Source organism: Bombus impatiens, unplaced genomic scaffold, assembly GCF_000188095.3.
Source record: "Bombus impatiens unplaced genomic scaffold, BIMP_2.2 scf_0113, whole genome shotgun sequence".
Classification (NCBI taxonomy): domain Eukaryota; kingdom Metazoa; phylum Arthropoda; class Insecta; order Hymenoptera; family Apidae; genus Bombus; species Bombus impatiens.
Window position 1 is genome coordinate 690185 of NT_176532.1, and position 23096 is coordinate 713280.

Here is a 23096-nt window from a genome sequence, read left to right on the forward strand (position 1 = left end):
GCGTGCAAACCTCCTTACACGAGCGAAGTAAGTCAACCAGAGCAGCGGGATGCACAGCAATACTCAATGGAACATGGGCAGCAGAGCTTACCTGGTACAAGTCATAGAGAAGATTGTGGCATTCCGGATGTAAAATATCCTGCAGGACATTTCGTAAGAAAAATCGTAGATTGAACGTTAAATGTATGTACTCATAAAAATCCTTAAGATAATCCGAGGTATTTCGGCTGATTTTTAATTACCAATAACTAAAAAACAAAGCCAAAAATGCCAATAATTTTCTTTTTATCCTTGATTTTTTATCTTATTTTAAGTTCAAGAATCACCTCTTAAATTTTTTACAGCTGTAGCTGAACTCTCTATATACAGCGTAGCCCACGAACTCTGTCCACCTGAAATATGTTTGTTGTTTCAAACAATACGCGAAAATATTTCTAGCAGAAGATACGGGATTTAAAGGAATACATAACATGGTAATAACGGTTTCTTGACAAATTATTTGACAAGATTTCGTTGGAATACACAAAATTCCTTATGATAGATTTATTTTAGCGTCTATGATACACGAATTATACATATTTATATATATTATTAGTACAATCTTACACAATTCGGTAAAGATTCTAGTATAAACATCGTATCATCGAATGAATTTTTAATTCCTACAGGTAACTATAGATACATATACAGTCGTAGCTTCGTAGTACTCTTTTCCATTCGTGTGTATCAACAAATTAAACATATTTCTCGAAGCTGAATCGCCTCTTCTTATTTCTTACAGAGTCAAGAAAAATACATCTTAACATATGATCAGGATTATCGTAGAGATATCTTGAATTTCATGATTGACTTCTATAAATTACTTGTTCCTCTCGGGATGACATATTAAGATTAACTCATATACACCATATTATTTAAACAGAATTGCATTGCTTAATATAAATTAGTACATCAATACCTTCGCAAAACATTCAAGTCGCATGGACTTACATTTCAATGAAATTAAAAAATTAAGCTGTGTACTTGTATTGCCTTGCCACTTCTGTCGCTGTTTGCAATTTCATAACCTTTTCCGAATTTTTATGAGCATTTAAAACAATGTCATAATACCGCAATTTCTCAAAACTTAGTAGCGCACAAAATTTTTCTCTTGATGTTATATACAAATTCGACTAGCAAATTTTGAAAGGCGATGGTAGAAATATCAGTTTTCGTAGATAGAATTGAAATACAAAAGAAAGAAAACCTTCTAGTAATATAAACGTAAAGATGTAAGATAAAAGATCACGTCATCAATTATAACATCAAATTAATTGTAGTAAAATTACTTGCAATATTTTTTGGAATGTCATCATTTGTTTTTTATTCCACAAATAAAAGCTTTATTTCGACTAACGTAAGTAGAAAAATTTGTAACATCTAATAAATTTGAACGTATGTAATGAAACATATTCATTTCGGTTGAGTATCTGGTTGAGTTTGTGATTGCTGTTGTTGTTGTTGCTGTACCTGCTGGGGATGAATGGGATGTGCAAGAGTTTGCAATTTAACTTGACTAGGACCAGGACTACCTCTTGCAGCTGTAACGACAGGTTTACCCTGAGCAGGTGCAGCTTGGCGCAATTGAGCACTACTTGCAGTCATAACTTGAATCGTCTGTTTCAAAGCAGCGGATGCGACTGGAATTACTCTCGTCTGCAACGGAGACTTTGCTAAAACTACTTGTCCAGGTTGAGAAACTGCTTGTCCTGTAGAAACCTGAAGTCATATTTTATTTTAAAAGAATGTAAAAGAAACGAACGATATCAACAAAATCGGCATCTGAGGTATATAACATACATGTGTAAATTGTTGCATCGCTGATGGTTGAACGTGTTTCATAACTTGTTGAATCTGCTGCACGGTCATAGTCGCAGGCAATGATTTTTGTTGTACAATCAGTTGAGTCTGAACACCAGTTTTCGCAGCGACTTGCGTTAGTTGTGCAACTTTCTGCGCTGGCAATTTTCTTTGAGTGATGATTTGTGGATGCAGAGCGAGTTGACGGATTTGTTGAGGTGTTGCTGTACGTACACTGGCAACGTTTGCAGTTTTTACTAAGGTAGCAACTGGAGTTCCACTAGCTGATGTTCCAGCTTGTACCTGCAAACCTGCCTGAGCAAATATTTGGGCCGGAGTAAGTCCAGTCTGTGCAGGTACCTGTACTTGAGCCACAGCTTTTGCTTGTTGTTGCAAAGCCTGCCGTTTTATTAAAGCAGCCATTTCTGTCTCTGATACTGTACGAGCTACCGTCTGTTTTCCAACAGTTGCTTGTGCAACAGTACCAGCAGTTATATTCTGCTTCATCAACGTAGCCCTTTGTTGCGCAGCGGCAGCTGAAACGGCTACCGATACCTTTTGACCATTTGCAGCAGCCTGTGCTTGCAATACCTTTAGTTGCTGCTGTCGCAATAGAACTTGCTGTTGTCGGTAATATTGTAATTGCGCCGCAGTTAACGTTTTAGTACCTGGAGCTGTCGCCACGGTAACCCCAATACCTTTCTGCGTAGCCGCGGGTGAACTTTGTGCAGCGGATACTAAACTCGCTGTTGCAATTCTTTGAGCGGCTTGAAGATTACCGACACTGACAACGGTTGGCGTTGCTCGTGCATCTTGCATATTTAACGTTCCTCCTGGTCGGGCTTTAACTGTCGACGTAGCAACTGTCGTACCACCCGTAGTAACACTACTAATTGTGGTAATAGGTTTCATTGTAGTTAACCCTGTTGTGACGGTGGTCGCAACTTGCGTTAGTTGATGCACTTGAGGACTTGAGGTATTTGAAATATTTTGTTGAGCTTGTTGTTGCTGTTGCAGTTTGATTTGCTGCTGCTGCTGCTGAACTTGTTGCTGCTGTTGTTGCTGCTGCTGCTGCTGTTGTTGCTGTTGCTGTAATATGCGAGCGGCTACTTGTTGCTGTTGCTCTGCTGATAAAACCTGGATACAAAATATTGAATTATGCCATTAAATGTTTAAAAATTTCGATAATTAAAAGACATTACGCCTTATTATACTAACAGCATGTTTCAGTTTCTCCTTTGCGATCCTATCGGCACGTCGCGTTGCAACTTCTATAGGAGCTAATGGGTTATCATATTGGATACCACATTCAGCTAAAACTGCAGCGTTGGTAGGGTTTTTCATTAATGGGTTAACGAGCAATGGTTTAACAGTAGGCGTTCTCTTATTCGAAACAGATTTAATGGTGTCAAATCTCTGACAGCACATTAATGTAAACGAATGATTTTTATCCTGATTATATAACTGAGACGTTTTCATTGGCCTGTTTGTTTTACTTTGTTGCTAAAAGAAGATGATTAAAAAATGATAACTATTTTCCAACAAATATCTCTTGTCAAATGTAGAATAAAAATATCTCGATATACCTCGGAAACCTGAGGCATTTTGTAAACCCCTTTCTGTTTCTTTTGTTTCTTCGGCGTAGTATCATAAAGTAACTTTCCCTCTTCTCTTGGTACTATTACCGATTCGTATCTGCTTCTACATTGTTTAGGAGATCTATATATTCGAGAAGTATTATTAACTATATCCGCAACCAAATCCCAATTGGGAGTATGACCAGGAGATAAAATCATCAAATTCAGCGGCAGTCCTTGATAAACCTGAATTGCTTGCAGAAGGGCCCAATCCTCATGTATCATCCAATCTAAAACATGTTCTTGGTCCGCGGAAGACTTTGACATATGCGACGGTTTTATACCAGGCAGTGGAATTGGTGGTCGAACTATACGATATTTATGTAGTTTCATATCGCGACGTATTTTCATAAGCGCTGGTGAAGGTCGATCGAATAAGGATCTCGGTGCATAAACAGATTCTTCCTTGTGTCGCATTTTAACCGTTCGCCGTCCTACATAGAAGATAAACAATTTACTATACAATTAAAAAAACAATATCAACTGTATACGTACATAAAGAAAGTACCATAGATAGATTTCTTATAAATATATAAACTACTTACCATCGCGATCAGTAATTCCAGTTTCAATCCTACTTCTTTTTTGTTCCTTTTTAATGTATATTGGAGGTAATTGTGCCTCTGACATAGGAGTATTTTCATAAAGGAATCCCAAGGAATAGTCAATGTAAACATCATTATCTGTTGTAGGAGGTGTAGGAGGACACCACATCTAATCATTAAAATAAATTTTACATAGATTAAACTGAAAATACAAAAAAAATAATAAATGAAAATAGAAATAAAATTTCTATACTAACCGGCATTTGCTCCATATTGTCGTCCGATAACCATATCTGCAAGACATTAAAAAGTACGTCTATGAGATTCGAAAGTTATAAATAAAAAATCTGCTTCAACAAGATTTAAAAAAAAGATTACGAAGAACGAGCGTCGTGTACGAAGCACTCACTTTTTAAACATGACGAATAATTTGAAGAAAAAATGATTTCTTCTTCGTTTTTATATATGTCTTCATATGTCTTCTATTAAATGCAATCGAAAAAATGCTAGAATGCTTGAATAACTGAGTAATTTTGGAAGATCAAGGAAATGAATAGGAAATATACATACATTTTGCTCGTTCAAAGGCTCATTTTTCTACTCAAGAAATTCATTACTTCAATCCCGCGTAGATATTAAATATTGTACAAGACGCTCATTAATGTGCCTGCTTATACCTTGGCTGACTCCAAGTTTGGAATGGCAAAGGCAGTGTTTTGGTGCCATTTTTCAAATAATTATTTGGAGCTTTCTACTGCATGCTATTATCTAATATTTGCAAAAAAAATTCTTTTCTTTAATGTGCGGTCATGATAGCCTTGCCACACCAAAACATCGCGAGAATACAAGATCATTACTTTCAATGATCTCGGTATATATAACCAAGCACACTGAGCAAAATTTGACACCAAAACGGAACTGAACCTTTGATCGAACAGACTTGGATCCGCACCAAGAAATAAGAAAACACATGATCTTCATAGCAAGGAATATTTTGTTTATTTCCTTCCTCGGACTCACTCGATCATACAAAATACAGGCACGCAACTTAAATATTACAGTGGGGCATACCATTAAACGAAGAATCTCTTAAGTCTAATATGTAATCAGGTCGCGACCTTGCAAAGTATGTAGAGTGCAAGGCGTTAATGAGAACAAAGTACGTCGCATTCACAGAATTATTTCTGCTTTTTACTTTTGACTCGATTGTTTATTTCTTTTTATTTAAGAAATCAAACGCTACAAAATCGTCGCAAAGGCGAGACTTTCGCAACGTACTAATGAGCTAAGCTGTAATGAATCTTTTTCTCCTCTATATATCCTATTATAATACAATCGAATGCCTTGCCTTATTTCTTTTATCATTTTCTTTCGTTCGTTTTTATCACCAAGTATAAATTACAATGTCAATTAAAGACACTTGAATTCTTTACAGGAAAGTACAATTTACAATGCTAAAAATGTTACACGTATGTACTTAGTACAATAAAAGAAACATCTCTCACTTATCTTTACTTTTGTGATTATATACAAGAATCATGTGAAAATTAAGAAACAATTAGAACTTGGTTTCTTTTATGCGCACGCCGCTCCAGGTAGTAGTTCAAGACAATGTTAATGTCTAAATTATGAGAAATATTTATACAAACACGCTGCTAAATGTTACAGCGATAAAGTTTTAGCGGGACTCAAGATATAGTACCGCTACTGAATTTTTCCAATTGAGTTGTTTGCGAAGAAGGAGGAGGAGGAGTAAGCTGAGTACGAATCGACTTTTTCATTGGCGGTATCTGCTCTTCTTCATCTGGAGCGTCAGCTATTTGTGATTCATTCGTTTTTCCACTTATCAATGGCTTTGCAAACGACGACAGTCGTGCTCGTTTAATTTTCCTTCTTAATTTCTTTGATCCATCTGATGAATCGTAATTAGAGTCGTTGTCCAAATCGACCAATGCTATCACTGTTGATTGTATCGGAACCTTATCAGTTTTAAGTTTAGAATTCAATGATGTATTTTTGTTCAATGTCGGTGATTTTCCTGCCTTATTGGAACTGGTATAAGTACTTGCTACATTGGAAAATACATTAGAGGAAACGCGATCTCGAGAACCAGTATCCAATCCAGAATCACACCACCCATCTACTTTACAATTCGGAGTAACATCTGAAATCCTAAGAACGCAATTTTTCCCTGACGAATCAGATGCAGAATTTGAATTAGAATCGGCGTTTTTTTTATTATTTTTCGTATCAGAGGAATTGCAATTAGATGTTTTTGCATGAACGGAACTAGAAGCTTTACTGGTATGATTACTTCGTGTATCCAAAGTAAGAATAGCAACGACTTTAGCAGTTCTTTGTGGTTTCTCGTTAATTTCATTAAAGGAGGATAGGGTTGAATCATCTTGTTTGGGGAAGGTTTCTGATACAACCGCGTTACCATTTGAATCTGTGTTCAACGTTTCTGTTTTTCCAGACAATGGTGAAACGGCAGAAGAAGACTCCTCTTCCTGTGATTTTGAATCAGAAGACGAATCTATCTTCCGAATGTGCTTATTCCCTTTGTTCGACACATGATTAGGACCCTTTGCTGAATTTAGCGTAAAATTCAATCCAGATCGAGTAACTCTCGATCCTTGTTCAGAAGTAGGAACAGGTGTATCCGGACGTCGTCTCGGTGTACTTGTATTCGTACTTGTAGATTCACTATTTCTTTTACATCTAGTTGAAATAGAACTAGTACAATCTTTCGAATCGGATGTTGGTTTCATAGGTGGTATTGAACTGCTTCTTCGAAACACAGTTGGATTCAAAACACCATTATCCAAAGTCTTTGACCTACGCGTCATGGGTTTCTCATATGACGATGTATTTTGTTCTTCGTTTCTTAGTGATGAACTCAAATTTGACATAGACCTCGTCGCTAATCGTGGGGAAGATCTAAAGCATTCAGGCAAAGGAGTGTCTGGTCGTTTTTTTTGCAATGATTTTGTGGAATTTGAATTCGGTGGAGGTGTTAAAGAACGAATTGCACTTGACCTTGTAATCCTAGAATGTTCTATCGTCGGTCGAGGTGTGTCGGGCCTTCGAATCTGTGTTACTTTGCTAGTTTCTTTTCGATGAGTATTCGAATTCGAATTTGAATTTGAAATTTCGCTTCCTTGACTTTCACATGTATCAGTACATAATATCAAATTTTTATTTTCAGTAGTTTCTACGCTAATGTTTACTTTCGCGCTTCTTGTAGTCACTCCGTAAGATATCGTATCTGGTTTACGAAATTTAATCTTATTTTCTGCATTAAATTCAGATCCACTTGATTCATTCGAGCCTAAGGTATCAAAAGAAAAAGTATTGTCACTGTTTTGTGTCGATGAGATCGACTGAACTTTTGTATCATCTTCGTCGCGCACACATTCATCTAATTTAGTATAGTTTTCTTCTTGTTTGCTGCTACTAGGTTCTTGACTAGAGCTTGATTCTATCACAGAAATGGATTCATTATCATTGACAGACTTATTTGTTGTATCTGAATTTGAAGTACTTTCATCGTATTGTTTATTATTTGTTGAAGTTTCTTTCATATCCATGTCTTCTTTCGTTTCGATAGGACTCTGCGCTCTTGTATCATTTTTTACACTATACTCGTCATTAGAAATATTTATATCTTGGAGCTCGTCTAGAGATTTATTTTTTAATACCTTCGATTCTGCGTTAGAGATAAGTAGTTCTCCTTTTAATCCCGTATCTGATTCATCAATGGCAGATGAAGTTATCTTACTCTTAGAAACAATATCACTTACTAATTTCTTTATTGTAGATTCAGCATTCTCATCTGTATCTTGAACGACTATTTTATTTTTTAAGGGAGCAATCAATGAATCTTCCGATATATTAATTTCTTCATCTATCTCCAAAGTCATTGAACTTTTCAAGCATTTCGAATCAGAAATTCTTTTTACCATGTTCGATTCCATTACAACTGAACGAGGACTACTATTCTGTGAGATCAAATCAACGTTAGAATATTCGGAATCGTCATTACAACTTGCAGTACCTTCTAAATTACTAGATTGCGCCATTGCTGTGGACATTAACTTTGTAATATATATTGAAGATGTGGTATTCTCTGTTAACTGTTGTGCTGCTTCACCACCGTCTTTGTTATCAATTATACCTTCTTCTAAATCTTTACTCTGTTCTGACATGCCCGATGAATTACCTGATTGAGAACATGTTTCTATTTCTAACGAATCTAAAGCTATAGTGGCGTTAGATTCGTCTATGACAGTTTTATCGCAGTTCGATTTTGGCGAAGTTGCAATGGTGCAATGATTTACAATCACTTTACAATTTTCGATGCTTTCAGATCGCTTTTCATCAGTAGGCAGAATTGTACTTTTTTCAGCATCTGTATGTTTTAAATCAGCTGTTACCACTTCTTTCTCATTCACAGTATGATCTCCTTCATTGGGTTTATTCGAAATGTTGGTATTATTTAACTTTTTCGGACTTGAAACTGGTGGCAAAGGTAAAATGAAATTTTCTTCTGCTTTCATCCTCATTTCAAGCTCACGTTGTTTACGCAAATTGCTGGCTCTACCTCGGCATTTCGGTTTTATACCAGGCAAGATAGGACTTACGTCCAATGTCCATAAATTAATTTTAACATTTCCCCTTGATCTCGTCCGTGGACTGTTCAGATCGAAATGATTTTGACTAAATGATTTATTAGAACGGTTCTTACGTTTGGGATATCCGCCCTTTTCAGAATCATTTTGATCGTGTGCCTCTTCCTCCTCCTCATCCTCGTCGCCTTGACTTTGACTTTCCGTATGACTCGACTCTTCGTCAAGGCTATCTTCTACCACATCTTCTTGTGACTCTGATTCTGATTCTGTAGTAGTCTCAGTTTCACTTTCCGATTCTTGAGCACTTTTACTAATATTCTTACGCGAATTCCTCCTCCTATTCGGTGGGAGTTTCTTATTGACTAATTTCTTAGAATTACTAGCACTATTAACCTGATTTTGCGCATCCTCGCGTCCAAACGTCAAAGGCTTCTCATCGTCATCTGCTAATCGCATTCTCCTTTCTTCCTCCTCGCGCAATGCTCGTAGCCGATCCAACTCCCATTCTTTCTTCTGTTCTTCGAGTTCACGTTCGGCTGCTGCAAGTTGTGCCGCAGAAAACGCACCCTCTGATTCCTCGACAAACTTCATCGCGTAACGTTCTATAGGTGTTAACTATGTACAAAAACACAAACATTTTTATCGATATACATGCTAAGATTTGAATAAAATATTATAAAAATGGATAAAAACGTTATTTTACCTGAGATACTAAATTTTGTACTTCAAGCTCAGCTTTGCTAACTTGCATGTCATCTCTGTCCGCGTCATCCAAGGGTATATTTTCATCAAATTCTGCTAAATCAGCAACAGCCTCTGCTTTAGCGGTCTTTGCGGCTTGAACATCAAGATCCTCTTCAGCAGCAGCAAGAGCGCTTTCAAGCGCACCCATCGCTACTTTATCCTCTAAAGTTTGACCTTGGTTATCCTTTTGCAAGAACTTCTCTCGATCTCTATTTTGTTCCAATACTTCGGCCATTCGAGTCGTTGCATCATTCTCCGATTGATCGATGTTAAACAGATCTTGAATCGTAGACTGTAAAGATAATTACAATCATAAAATATTATGTTTTAGAGCATATTTCTTCATTAAAATTTTTCAAAATACTTACACTTTTGAAATAAGCAGTTGTGAAATTACCACCCTCGATAGCTAAATCTCCAAGTAGTCTCTTCTGATTAGCTTTTTTCAGAATATTTTCTTCTACGGTTTTTTCACTTACTAACCTAAAACATGTGAAGAATAATTAAATATATTCATAAATACAATATACGTATATATATATTATTATTATATATGTCGGGTTAAAATCGAAATTTTGGGCGAAAGTTGGGTGACAACTCTTCGCATGAACTAGCCATCATTTCACAAAGCCAAGATTATATGTACACGTATATACAAGACTATCACTAAGCTTAACAAATAATTAAGTCTAATGAATGATAAATTTGATGAACAATGAAGTTAATGAATAATATGATTTACGAATAATGAATTTATGTACACTATTAACAATGTTTTTGTTGAATTCAAACTAATCCACGGCCAACGAGATAACTCTTTACTAAGCGTAAAAAAAAAATAATCTTAGGCGCAAAATACGATTGACGAGAAATGTTCGATGTGTCACTCTCCAAGGCAATCGCACGAATGCAAGCCTCGTCTGCAATTCGATACGCACTCGTTAGAAGCATCGAGAAGTTCCGAACGCCGTTGCTAGGCAGTTTCTGCCTGGAGTTTGGTTATTGATACAATGTATGTCCCATCGTCTCGGCACCTCCGAGGTAACCTCACACGTGGCTAGGCCCGCTCAAGAGGCCGCCTGCCACCACAATCACACTTTTCGGAAAACCCATACAACCACTCCAGACCTCCGTTAGGCAAAACGCTTATCTCGTGACCGTGACTACGTTCAGCGACCAATTGTCACCTCGAACCTAATCTCGCTATCACAAATTTTAAACAATTACAGCTATAATAAAATCTAGGCTAATGTACTAGAGGATGTTCCCAAAATTTCCAAGGGAAGGCTTCGGCTTTCCTTTCATCTCCGACATATATATATATATATATATATAAAATATATGTATATATTTTTTTAATATATACCTGTAGATATGTACATCACGTGTTTGACCTATTCTATGACACCGGTCTTGTGCTTGGGCATCCATCGTAGGATTCCAATCACTATCATAAAATATAACAGTGTCTGCTCCTGTAAGATTCACACCTACACCTCCAGATCTCGTCGATAAAATGAAACAAAATATTCGTTTGTCTCCATTAAATCTTTCCATCAAAACCTACAGTTCCCCGTAAAATAAACCATGTTAGAGAACAATAAAAGAAATAATGACATAGTAATTTACAGTAAATAATTATTACCTGCCGCTGATCTACTTTAGTAGTACCATCCAAACGTAAATATATGTGTCCATGAAAATTAAGAAAAGCTTCTAATACATCTAACATTCTGGTCATTTGTGTAAAAATTAAAACTCTATGGTTCTCAGATTTAAGCTTTCTAAGAAGTTGATGTAAAGATTGCAATTTTCCACAGTCATACTGTATCAATCTGGGATCTGGGAACTGCGTCATCATTGCACTAGCTACTGGATGGAACAATGCCAATTTTGGCGATAGTTGACGTTGTAATTCCATTTGTATACGTCGTTGAGCGAACAATTTATGTGGAGGAGGATGAGAAACGTGAAAACGTGGCGTAGGGGCGCACACAGCAGGAACATGTACAACAAACCTAGCATATATTATATTGCGTCAAGAATAATTAAATAACTTCAATAAATTACTAAACACTGAACTCTCTTTTTTTATCAATATACAATACCTCTCAAAAACTTCCTTCAGCTCCTCAACAATTTGTTCTGTACTTTTGATCGCCTCCGCAAGTGCTTCTGTGCGAGAAAAAAACTGCCTTCGTGTACGTACATTATCTTTAGCAGTTGCACAGTGAACCCAACCATTATGCCACCGACATGCCGTAGATGGTTTACCAATTCTTAATGCCATAAACAAATCTTCTCCATATAGAGGACATGCGGCACATCGCCTTTCATTAGTATTTGCAAGTAGACGAAGTTTAGCTTGTCTTCTTTGTTTCCGTTCTTCTTCTAATTGTGGCTATAAAGAGATATTATATTTTAAATTTTCTAAACCTTTAAATCCTTCGAATATTTACAACCTTATTCGATTAAGATAATTACCAAATAAAATTCGGATTTTGGACGTTCTTTGATTTGTGCCTTTTCTGATTCTTTTTGTGCGTGTCTAGTAACAATACCACAGCGATTCGATTGTTGTTGAGATTGTCCATTGCCAGCGGGAGACTGTGCAGTGACATTAGGAGAGGCAGTAACATTAAGAGGCGGCACCCTCATAACGGGTCTTCCACTTGTTCCGCTTGTAGTTGTCACCACTCCTCCTATAACTTTGTTTACTGTAGTTGCCGAGGTAGATAGGCCCATTAAAGATTTTGGTAAAACTTTCAAACGTGGTACACATGGAGTCATTACTGGAAATGAAACTGTAAATATAAACAATGTTAATCATTCGTATACAAATTTAAATAAAATCTGAAAAATATATCAATTTACTAGGATAGAAATATTGCCTATTAATCCTTCGCGGACTACCGCCGAATATATGCGTTCTGCGTAAGCCATCAATTTGACCGAGGAAGTCATATATCCGTTTGGCGAAAACAACTGATAGAGCCGAACGACTATGTATGTGTCATTTTATTTATCCTGTGGAGAATCTGTGCATGTACATATGTTAGAATTTGACACCTATGAACGAAAAGCGCGTCTAAAGCAGAAATGTGCGTTGGCAATTTTAAATGACTATCGCGGCAGCAGCTCGGCCCAACGGTACGGCAGACTTCGAACCGTCCCGTCCGCAAAGGGTTAACATACGGAATATTGTAATCATGCATTTTTGTATTATTCTTTAACATTCATCTAAATGCATACAAATGACATGAAAAAGGACATGTATATGGTGCACATTTTTTGAACACAGAACATAAATGAAATCAGTGGGATATGAGCACTCTTAGGACAAACCTGTGTTAGTGTTTTGTTGATTTGAAGTCAGAATGATATGTCTACCAATAGATGTTTGAACCACTTGTGCAAGATTAGGCATTGCTATTCTTTGGACGGAATCACCTTGTTTAACTGCAACTGTTTGTGTTGCTAGCCGTTGCAGTCCATCTATAATATTTGCATTCCCTACTGTAATCCTCTGTGCACTCGTTGCTGCTGTAGTTGGTGTCACTGTTGTACTTTGTGGGTTATGTGCTAGTGTTCCAACAGGAATTGCTATTTTCGAAGCAAACACAACAAATGTTTTACACAAACTGTGATTCACAAATGTTAGATTGTAATTAGATGTAAGTTTTGTTAATGTGCTCTCGGTTCTAGAATGCTTATAACATGGGAAACTATAAACAAGCTGGCCCGAGATCAATTGCTCTAGCACCATTGCAAGAATGATTACACAGCGATAAGTTTGAGTGCAACCACTGATCGATGATGCACAAGGATTTCAGGTTTTGGATATAAATATACGTAGTAAAGGTGTAAAAACACACGAGAGAAAACCCTCACCTTTTACACTACCCTGATGTTGAACTAATTGTACAGAATATCCTTGCAACTGTTGGCCACCTGCTACTTTTAGTGTGACACCTATGAATTTATAAAAACAGAGAAAATTAATTGCAAAAATTGGAAAAATCCAAAATATGAAATGTCTATAAATCTTATAATCATTCTTACCTTGCCCTGGAGTGCTTTGATTATTTGCTGTTTTTATTAAAGGAGATGTTCCAACTTTTGGAGTAGGCAATATTCCAGTCAAATTCTTTAATTTTGTTTGCGTCTGCCGCGGTACGGATGACGGTTTAACTTGATTAGATAATCTAACATTAATTTTAATCTTTCCAGGTGGACATCTTGGAGACGGATCTGGTTGTGTGTCTATTTCTTCCACAAGCTTGCGAGGTGTTTGCAATCGTCTGACTCTATGCGCCACAAACGCAGTAAGACTTAACTCCAAATCACATAATAAAAGATTAATACTAGATAGATCGATATGCTAGAAAGTAAAAAATAAATATATTATACTTTCCTCTAAACTTCTAAGAGCATAATTAGTATTAGAAAAAATTAAATTATATATTTTACCTTAAATGGATCATAATCAAGAGCACTCCATACTAACGAAGCTGTGACATATTCAATAGCTTCCATTTGAAATGGTGATACAGTAGGTCTAACTTCAAATAAATTTGGGTGGTTGCATACCTTCCGTAATTGCATTAATACATTAATCACACTTAACAGATTGCCACTGGCGAGGGTCTCCTTTGTTCTTCATGAAAAACAATTATAAATATATATATATATATATATTCATATTACATAAATCTTTGTGATATAAAAAAAAGTGACAAAATATGTAATACTTACTTTGCTCTGGACATAAAATCATCGTATAGGTATCGCTGACGTTTTGACAAACGGCACATAACGACGTGCTCATACTTTTTGGGCAATTGTTTTTCTACTTCTGTTTTTAATCTTCGTAATAAAAAAGGCCGCAAAACCTACAAACAATATAATTGCTATATAAATAACATATAACAGAGATACACAAATTTAGAGGAAAAGATTGATACAATGAAAGTTGTAAGTGTTTCTCTAGACAGGATTCGTATGTCAAATCAATACTTTACGACACGCGAGTTTTAATAGAGAATTTTTTTAATATCTCGCTATTTATATAAAACAGACATGCGATACGTAATCATCATATATCCGTGTCGGTAGCGAATAATTGTATATGTGAAACAAAGTATATAAAAATAAATTACGTACAGACCTTATGCAGACGACGAATAATATTTTCATTGTATTCACTATTTCCTTCTATCATTCCAGTAACAGGATTACTAAACCATTCTTTAAATTCTCTATGTGACTGGAATACATTCGGCATTAAAAAATGCATCAATGACCATAATTCCATTAAGTTATTCTGTAGAGGTGTACCAGTAAGCAATAATCGTCTGTAATAATAAGGATTTTTATATATAAGTTCTTCATATAATTTAAAGTAATATATTTATAAATTATATTATCCAAATAGATATTTACCGTTGGGTTTGAAAATTCAATAGTAATTGCCATCTCTGTGATTTGAAATTTTTTATATTTTGAGCTTCGTCCAATATAAGATATTTCCACTTTTTCCTTCTAAAGCTTTGATGATCCTGTATAACCAGTTTATATGATGTTATGCAAATATGAAAAGCGTTAGGTTTAGTCCAACCTAAAAATAAATAAAATATTACAAATATTGCTATTTTCACTTATATTTCTTCAGAGATAAACTAATACCTGTTCTTTTTTGTTTCCTTTCTTTTTGCGTTCCGTAATAAGTCAAAATCTTAAATCCTGGACACCATTTCTTACATTCCATTTCCCAGTTAAGCATCACAGATGTTGGTACTATTACGAGATGAGGACCCCAATTTCCTTTTTCGCATGCCAAATGCGCAAGTAAAGCAATCGTTTGTATGGTTTTACCTAAACCCATTTCATCTGCTAAAATACCATTTAATTTCCTGTCGTACATTGTAACAAGCCAGTCTAAACCTATATGTTGATATTCTCGAAGGGGATGTTTCAGAAGAAATGGAATTTTCGTAACAACCTAAAATTATATCAGTTTCGTTAGACAATCATACATAACTTTATTTTAATTCGTATAACTGGTAAAATTTGTCATGATAATTCTCTAAAATAAATCGATGAATCAATTTACTTGTTAAAAGAAAATCACTTATGCTTTAGCCTTCGTAAATGGTCATGTGCAAAATATTGTTACACAACCTTGGATGAAAGGCTGAATAATTGATATACCCATAATGGAAATACAAAAATATTTCAATGACACATACACTGGTGGTAAGTAAAGTATTTCCTTTAGGTTGGATACTTTCTGCCAATGCCGCGACGTTATCCATTTCATCGCGAGCATTTGAATGGTCCATCTCTGCAGTCTGTAAAAGGCAGATTGACCAGTGCAATTATTTTTTTGTATACAAAATTCCTATATGAGTACTAATGAAAACACCATCTTACCTTATCATTTGATGATTTTTCCATGGATACATCTTCTAAAAGAGATTTAAGACCAATATCGGCTTCATTATCAGTTTGTGTTTGAGACTCTTCCTCATCAACTTCGTTGTCACTCTCTTCACTTTCACTTTCGTTACTCGTAGATTCTTCGTCATTTTCCTGAGCTTCTTCTTTTATGCTTTCTTTATCTGACTCTACAAATAAATACATGTATATACGTATTATAAATTTTCATGTTTATTGGATTATTGTAACAAATGTTAATTTTCAGACAAATGCCTCAAGTCACATCAGTAACAGGAATAAAGAATGAAAACCATTTCTTATACCATCAGGATCGGTAAAATATCATCATCAATGAACAAATATAATATGGCGAAAATTAACTTAAATAATATTGACCTTGAATAGGTTCTTGTTCAACATCTATTGGCACATCCGACATGTTACCATATTTGGCCATAAGTTCATCAATAGACATTTCATTTTCAGCCTAAAAGTATTAAACTTTTATAGAGAAAATCCATAACTCCTCCATAATAGCTAGAAGAGTATATACATACTTTAAGATCGTCTAATTCTTGTTTATAATCCGCATTTTCTTCCAGTTTTTCTTGTTCCATAATAGTCTCTTCCTCATCGGAGGATTCATCCGATGCGGCAACAAAATCCATATCGCCATCTGTTGTCTTTTCACTCTCCTATTAATAAATACATATAACAAATTTTGTCTTACAGTAAGAAATAGTGTCATTAAAACCCTTGGTCTAAAAATATTTTACATACTTCCTCTACTCCTTTTGATGCAGGTGATAAACTTTTATTTCTATTTTCCAAGTAATCAGGTGGTAGCTCTTTAAGGAGATCTTCTAGGGGTAGCTCTGATTCTTTTTTCAGCAATTCAACTTCTTCTTTATGGTTTGTCACAGATTTCAATTCTTCTTCGGCCTTTGCTATGGTTTCTTCATCATCATCTGAGCTTTGGTTTGGTTGAAAATCCTCTATATTAAGAAGATTAAAACTATTAACATAACTGAAATACAATGAGCTTAGGAAAATGTATTTTACATACCATCAGAATGAGATTTGCCAGGTGGTACTGGGGAAGAAATACGCGAACTATTCATGGAGGCTGGCACACTTTGAGGACCATCAGTTTTATTAAGTCCTTCAGTTAACCATGTAGAATATTTCTCTGTTTGACCCACAATAAAATTTAAGTGTTGATCTAGTGCCTGCTTTCTTTTCTCTTCAAGCCTTGTCTGTTGTTTATATTCCACTAACTTGAAAACAAAATATAAACATGAAATATACATTCAGTCTTATAAATAGTTTAAGTGTTATATAAAAATATATGTCCAGCATCAATCCTTTGATTATACCGTAATAATAAATACAACCATACACGATGAGCAGACTTTGCTGTTCCCACAACGAGCACACAGTTTCAATTGAAATACATTGAAATTGTCGGCTTAATAGTGTGGGGTAAAATCTTTATTATTATAGTTTACAATTCTAACTCCTTTTCTTATTACTTACTTTTTCCACATTTGTCCAGAAGGTTTTGATTTCTTTAGCAATAAAACTAGCAATTTTCTTTAACCTAAGCTCTTGTGATTTTTCAGCTTTTTGTGCTTGAATTGCTTTCTCTTGGAAATATTTCTGTACCATACGCGCACACTTTTTCGCTGCAGCTTTTTTCCACTTTCGTTCTTGAGCAAAGTCAGCAGCTAACCAAACCATCTCTTCTAACAGATAGTCCCAGTGAGCCTTTGTACGAGGTGGTTCTTGTACTTTAGGCAACCTTCTTTCTGACCATAATCCTTCCCGCTGTAATTCCGCAATCCTTTGCATAACGTATGCTTCCTACAAACATTTTATGTATCAAATTATACCAATTTGTAGTTATCACAATAATTCATTAAGTGTTGCATAATTGCATAGAAATTACTTTACCTGTTTTGCCTTCTCTACAATTTGTTCTTGGTTATTTGTGATATCACATGACGTAGCCGCATTAGAGGCAGGTAACTTAACAAGTTTAACAATGGGCTGAGTAGGTATAGTAGGCGCAGAAGATGTTTTTGTAACAGTAGTAACAGTAGCTGTAGTGGTGGTAGCTCCAGTAAAAGTAAGGGTAGGAGTAGTCATTGTAGTAATAGTTGTTGTAATAGATGTAGCTATTGTAGATTTATCTATCACTGGACTTGTAACAGTTGTTGTCACAGGTTTTGGTGAACCTGGAACTATTGGTGCATTACCTGTAATAGTAATAAAATAATTTAATACATGAAGAAATCTATTTAGAGAAAATTAAGAGTATGTATACATGTATCAACAGCGCCCTTAGGCTGAAAAGCATATTGCTAAACAACCTTACTTATGCTGTGAATTAATATTTCCACAAAGAGTGAACTGATCCAAAATGTGTAACTTGAATCAGCCGTCTACTGTGGAATACTCTACAATATCAAAAAGAATATACTATCATAATACATAAATGATTAACATAAACACAGCTGTAAGTTTTTTTCAAAGGTATAAATCACTAAATGAAAATGAACTATGAATTTAATATGATTGGATTAAAAGATAAAATAAAAAAAATTACGTCTAATATGAAAGAAAATGGCCTATTGCATTTTTTTTTAATGAAAATCGTTGCTCTTAATACTTTAAGGAATATACAATATTATTTGAATACAAAAAGTAGCCATATCATGTTTCACTCACCATATCATGTTTATTTAATGAAACCTATAATAAACTGTTTCACTAATAATGCAAAGTAATATCTAGTGATATTTTCTCAATTAAGTGAAATTTTTTTTAGATATATTGAAAATAAGTTTACAGAATTCAATAAAGATTATTTTTTAAAAAAGTAAGGAGTCTAAACATCAAACGATAAGCCTGCAGTAATCACCTATAATGAGCGTGGGTGCTAGAGTAGAAGAAGTAGGTGGAGGGTGAGCGGTGACTGGTGAAGACTGAATTGCTGCTCTGAAGGCAAACACCATGCCATGGCGGCCCCCTTGAGGCCTACCTGGTACATGTCCTATTATGCAAAGTAATTACATATTTGGTTGTTGTAAAATATATACTAAAACTCCTAATTGCTTTTCCACATTCTCAAAAAACTACTTATTAATAATGAGAAACTAGTATAAGTACCTAAATACAGAACATATTCTAAAATATGTTTATAGTTTTTGTGCAAGGTTAATACATTACACATGAATTGAAATTATCTTTTACTCTATAATATTTATACTTTTTTGAAAATAATGGTGTGCCTTTTAATATTCTAGTGAAAATGATTAGTGTTAAATGTAAAACATCTTATTAGGAAGTAAGATTGCTATAATATAATTTAAATTATCAAATCAGTTACAACTATATTCACAATGACAATATGATTACCTTGTTGATTAAGTTGAGCTACTGCAGCAGGCAATGTCGTGGACACCGCAACTGGAGCAACATTCATTCCAGAAATTTTTACTTCTGTACACTGATTCACAGGAACTATTGTAGAAACAGTTGTTGCAGTTGGTGTTAATGGAATTTCTGATATTGCTGGCAGTGGAGCTGTTAAATCTTCATCATCATCTGGATCTAATCTATTTTGCTGTAAAAAATGCAAATATTGGGGTGTTGGAGGTTTCTTCTTCCATGATTGAAAATCCATCATATTGCCTCCAGCATGAAGAAAGAATAATTCTGATGCATTTTCTGCATATCTCTCTCTTATTGCACGCATCCTTTTCATTTTATGTTCCATAATTCTTCTTCTATAACCCATTGCATCATCAGCAAGCATAGTATGTTTTTCAGTAGAATCTGTTAATTTCAATTTTTTTCTTGCAGGTGGTGAATGCATAGAAGCTTGCGAGGTTGGTGCAACAAACATATTTCCAATAGAAGTTCGAACAAGTTTTGGAGATGTTGCTAAAACAACTTTAGGTGAACCCTGACGAGTAGGAGATGTAAGAGGTGAACTGCTTGCACCTGCAACTCCCATGCTACCTGCACGTGGTGGTGTACCACTGATATTAACAATTCTTGTAACTCCAACTTGTTGAATGTTTGTATTTGTTGTTGCATTACTTGGTATAACCTGCAATCATATAAAAAACAAAAAATCATTAAATTTTTATTATACAGCATTTATTATATATAAAATTTCATAAAAAATTATGTATAAAAAAAGTTACAAAAATTAGAATACACTAAAAAATATGCACCTGTGTAAGGCCAGGGACCTGTGAAGTAATAACAAATTGCTGTCCAGCGCCTGTAGTAAGGACATTAAGTCCTTGGGCAGTAGCAAGAACTTGTTGTAAATTAACAGTCTGTTGTGGTGCACTTCCATTGCTACCCCCATTATTTCCTCCACCCCCATTGAGGGGTGGTAAAATAGGTGCAGTCTGCTTATCACTCATTACACATTACACTATAATATAAAGTAATAAGAAATGTTATTAATAACTTTATCATTTGCAATCGAAAAATGAAGGAATAAAACCATTTATCATTTGTAGCAAAAAAAAAGATGATACATAAGAATAAAATATTGATAATATTTAAAGAAATATAAATGTATACAAGCACATTACATTGAAACTGAAAAACATACTTCAATAGATAAATATAAACATATATTGTTACCAATAAATGTTAAATTGGTATATTCTTACTCAAAATCCAGATTTTTGTATAATTCTATCTATACCTTTATCTATCAAACCAACAATACAAATTTAAATAATTTCTAATTATATTAAAAAAAATATATAAAACAAATATTTTTTATACTTTATAATAAAAGTAACTTTACTAAATGTGTTTGTTATTCTCATAAGTATCTTAGTAATAATGTATCAAGCATTAAATATTTTAATCTTTGTACCTTACATTTATCAAGCAAGCTTTTTTTTTAAACCTATATGTTTGTATTCAGAACAAATTAGTAAAAAACAAACAAATAGGGAAAAGAAAACAAACATGAGCAAATTAAAAATTGAAAAGATATGAAAATAAATTGAAATTGTGCTTCTTTGTAATAAATTGAACATTTCTGTAACAATTACATATCTATTTTGCAATAAAAAAATAAATATATGAAATTGATAATAAGAGAAAAAGATGTATAAGAAACAACAAACTAAAGCTTCACAAATTACTAGCAGTTTATTTTTCAATTATTTAAAATGTATATAAGTAATTTATTATTTAATTGTAGATCAAATATGTACATTTCAAGCTTATTCTAAGTAAAGTAATCTCAATAGTTCAAAATGAGAACGTTAATTGATTTGTGAAAAAAGCGCCGAAATCAAAATTTCTCCGTTGATCCAACTGATACACCACATTGGAATTTGTAAAACATGCGTATTGCGCAGAAGAAAAAACACCCTCAAAAATACGGCATCATGAGTAATAAGAACGTATCTACAATCAACCGAATAGTGAAATGAACGATGTCATTTAGAATATCAAAAGATTGCAACGAATACGCAAACGTCCAATATATCAAGCATTCAGGGCGTTCAAGTCTTTTTATTAGAAAAATGTCAATTTATCTTAATGTAATAACGACAATCATCACACCGGTCTATCAGTTAAGCTTTTTAAGAGTGGAAACAGCTTTTCTGGTCTTTTAAAGTGTATCGCTTTCCAAATAATACATTTTTCACAATTGCGTCAGTGGAGCCTCGCGGCGATACAAAGGAAATTTTTCGTCCGCCATGTTGGCGTTGGTCTGATAGGAGGGCGGACTTACCATACTGTAATCACAAAATTCTGCAACGTAGGTGAGCCATCCACAAAAATAATTGTTACACCCGTGATCGACAAGCATTAAATTGTAATTAGGTACTTCACGTAATGTACAGTGCATGAGCTATATCTAATATTTTACAGAACATTTTCGCTCGACTCGCTCAAGGACGCACACACTTCTAAACATGGCGACGGCTCCCGACAAATTTCGACCGCGACCAGATCTTGAGCTGCTCGCTACTTCACGTTTACACAAGCCACGGAGAGATGCCGCTCCAACTGGGCGCTGAATCTACGATTGGCCGAATACAACCGGATACTTGGCAACGTGGCAGTATCAGACGTTCCCGATTGGTTACTAGTAAAAATATTAAAAGGGCTCGTTTTCCGACTAACAAATCAAATCAGCAACTATTATTTCTAAGTGTAAAACATGCATTCTTTACAATCTATCACTATATGGATTACAATATGCATGAAACCTATTAATAAAAAGATACTACATGTTATTACTTGTTGATAAGGATTGGAGATATATAAAAGCTTTATCGTATTTGGTAAAACAGTTTTATCTGATTATCTGTAAAATAATCGAATTTCTTAAAAATGATCACAAAACGGGCGCTCTTATGATGTTAAAAATATAGAAATTAAAAGATCTTGTAACAGTAAATTATTATTATTATCCTTCGGTAATAATTTTATACCATTGTATAGTAACCGACAAATATAGGCATACATTACATGTAGTATTACATCACTTTACATTCCTGGCATCGTATAGAAAGCTGTTATCCAAATGTTTCGCTTTAATTTATAATGCAAACAAATTGTTGAATAATATCATGAAACTACAAATCTTTTAAAACATTTTCTCTTCTACTTACAGCTACGCACCACGTGATTCGTGCATTATCTGTACATAGTATTTTGATAATTAAGTATTATATTTTTTCTTATTGTTTCTTGCTTTGATCATTATAGTTATTTATAAGGGGAAATGCCATACATATTATTAAAACACTTGTAAAAATATTTATGAATTTCATATTTTTAATTGATAATATATTTATTCAATGGTAATGTTTTCTATTTTAAATATACACAATTTCTGAAGTATTATTAACACGGTGTATTTATTAGAATAATAAATTTTAATCAAGTTTCATACTAAGCGCCGCATTATATACACTTAAATATACCACGTGCTACTTATAACCATTATAATGTAACTACTATTAATAACACATGTAAGAGGAAGTACAGTTAAAAAAGAAGAAAATTGTACTTACTTTTTCGTTAATTCCTTCTGTGATTTTCTGTATCCGTGAATGTCCACATTTTCTACCCGAAATCGAAAAAATATATATCTATATGCTGAACACATGCGCAACTTCTCGTGATACAACGTATGCTAAACACATTTTCAAATGCAATGACACAGCCTCGATAAGTCTTCTCACAGAAAACCATAATTATAT

General features: G+C 34.4%; 1 protein-coding gene and 1 non-coding gene across 8 annotated transcripts; both read right to left on the reverse strand.

Annotated features, from left to right (window-relative positions):
* Positions 1-527: 527 nt before the first annotated feature.
* On the reverse strand, positions 528-23062 carry LOC100745602 (helicase domino). 7 transcript variants are annotated; one of them, XM_003486395.4, is made up of 33 exons: positions 21617-22215; positions 20079-20287; positions 19255-19951; positions 18758-18889; positions 17788-18092; positions 17371-17697; positions 16901-17111; positions 16615-16829; positions 16392-16529; positions 16231-16321; positions 15829-16022; positions 15645-15746; positions 15082-15397; positions 14839-15013; positions 14564-14750; positions 14152-14288; positions 13867-14053; positions 13459-13777; positions 13288-13368; positions 12742-12999; positions 11881-12200; positions 11505-11797; positions 11042-11414; positions 10763-10959; positions 9765-9879; positions 9356-9688; positions 9046-9267; positions 4279-4314; positions 4022-4190; positions 3426-3910; positions 3058-3342; positions 1840-2976; positions 528-1758 (listed from the first exon to the last, which is right to left on the reverse strand). In XM_003486395.4, exons 2-33 carry the CDS (start codon positions 20274-20276, stop codon positions 1453-1455), a joined length of 8541 nt encoding a protein of 2846 aa, XP_003486443.1. In that variant the 5' UTR covers positions 20277-20287; positions 21617-22215; the 3' UTR covers positions 528-1452. The 7 variants fall into 7 exon arrangements, with proteins under 7 accessions (XP_003486443.1, XP_012236271.1, XP_012236273.1 ...); XM_033318735.1 differs by lacking the exons at positions 528-1758; positions 1840-2976; positions 3058-3342; ... (1 more) ...; positions 4022-4190; positions 4279-4314 and adding an exon at positions 22908-23062 and having other exon boundaries at positions 5710-9267; positions 21617-21973; XM_012380848.3 differs by lacking the exons at positions 528-1758; positions 1840-2976; positions 3058-3342; ... (1 more) ...; positions 4022-4190; positions 4279-4314 and having other exon boundaries at positions 4998-9267; positions 12847-12999; positions 21617-22585.
* LOC112212132 lies at positions 17184-17318 on the reverse strand. Its single transcript, XR_002945923.1, has one exon. It is a non-coding gene; the product is annotated as a small nucleolar RNA snoR639/H1 (small nucleolar RNA).
* Positions 23063-23096: the final 34 nt, after the last annotated feature.

Excerpts from the sequence above, each read along its gene's own strand:
- LOC100745602 (XM_033318736.1), bottom strand. The coding sequence starts at position 20,276 with ATGAGTGATAAGCAGACTGCACCTATTTTACCACCCCTCAATGGGGGT. Across the intron at positions 12,201-12,741 it reads TCAACAAAACACTAACACAG|TTTCATTTCCAGTAATGACT; the intron begins GTTTGTCCTAAG and ends TTATATTTACAG. Across the intron at positions 9,268-9,355 it reads TACAAAATTTAGTATCTCAG|TTAACACCTATAGAACGTTA; the intron begins GTAAAATAACGT and ends TTTTGTACATAG.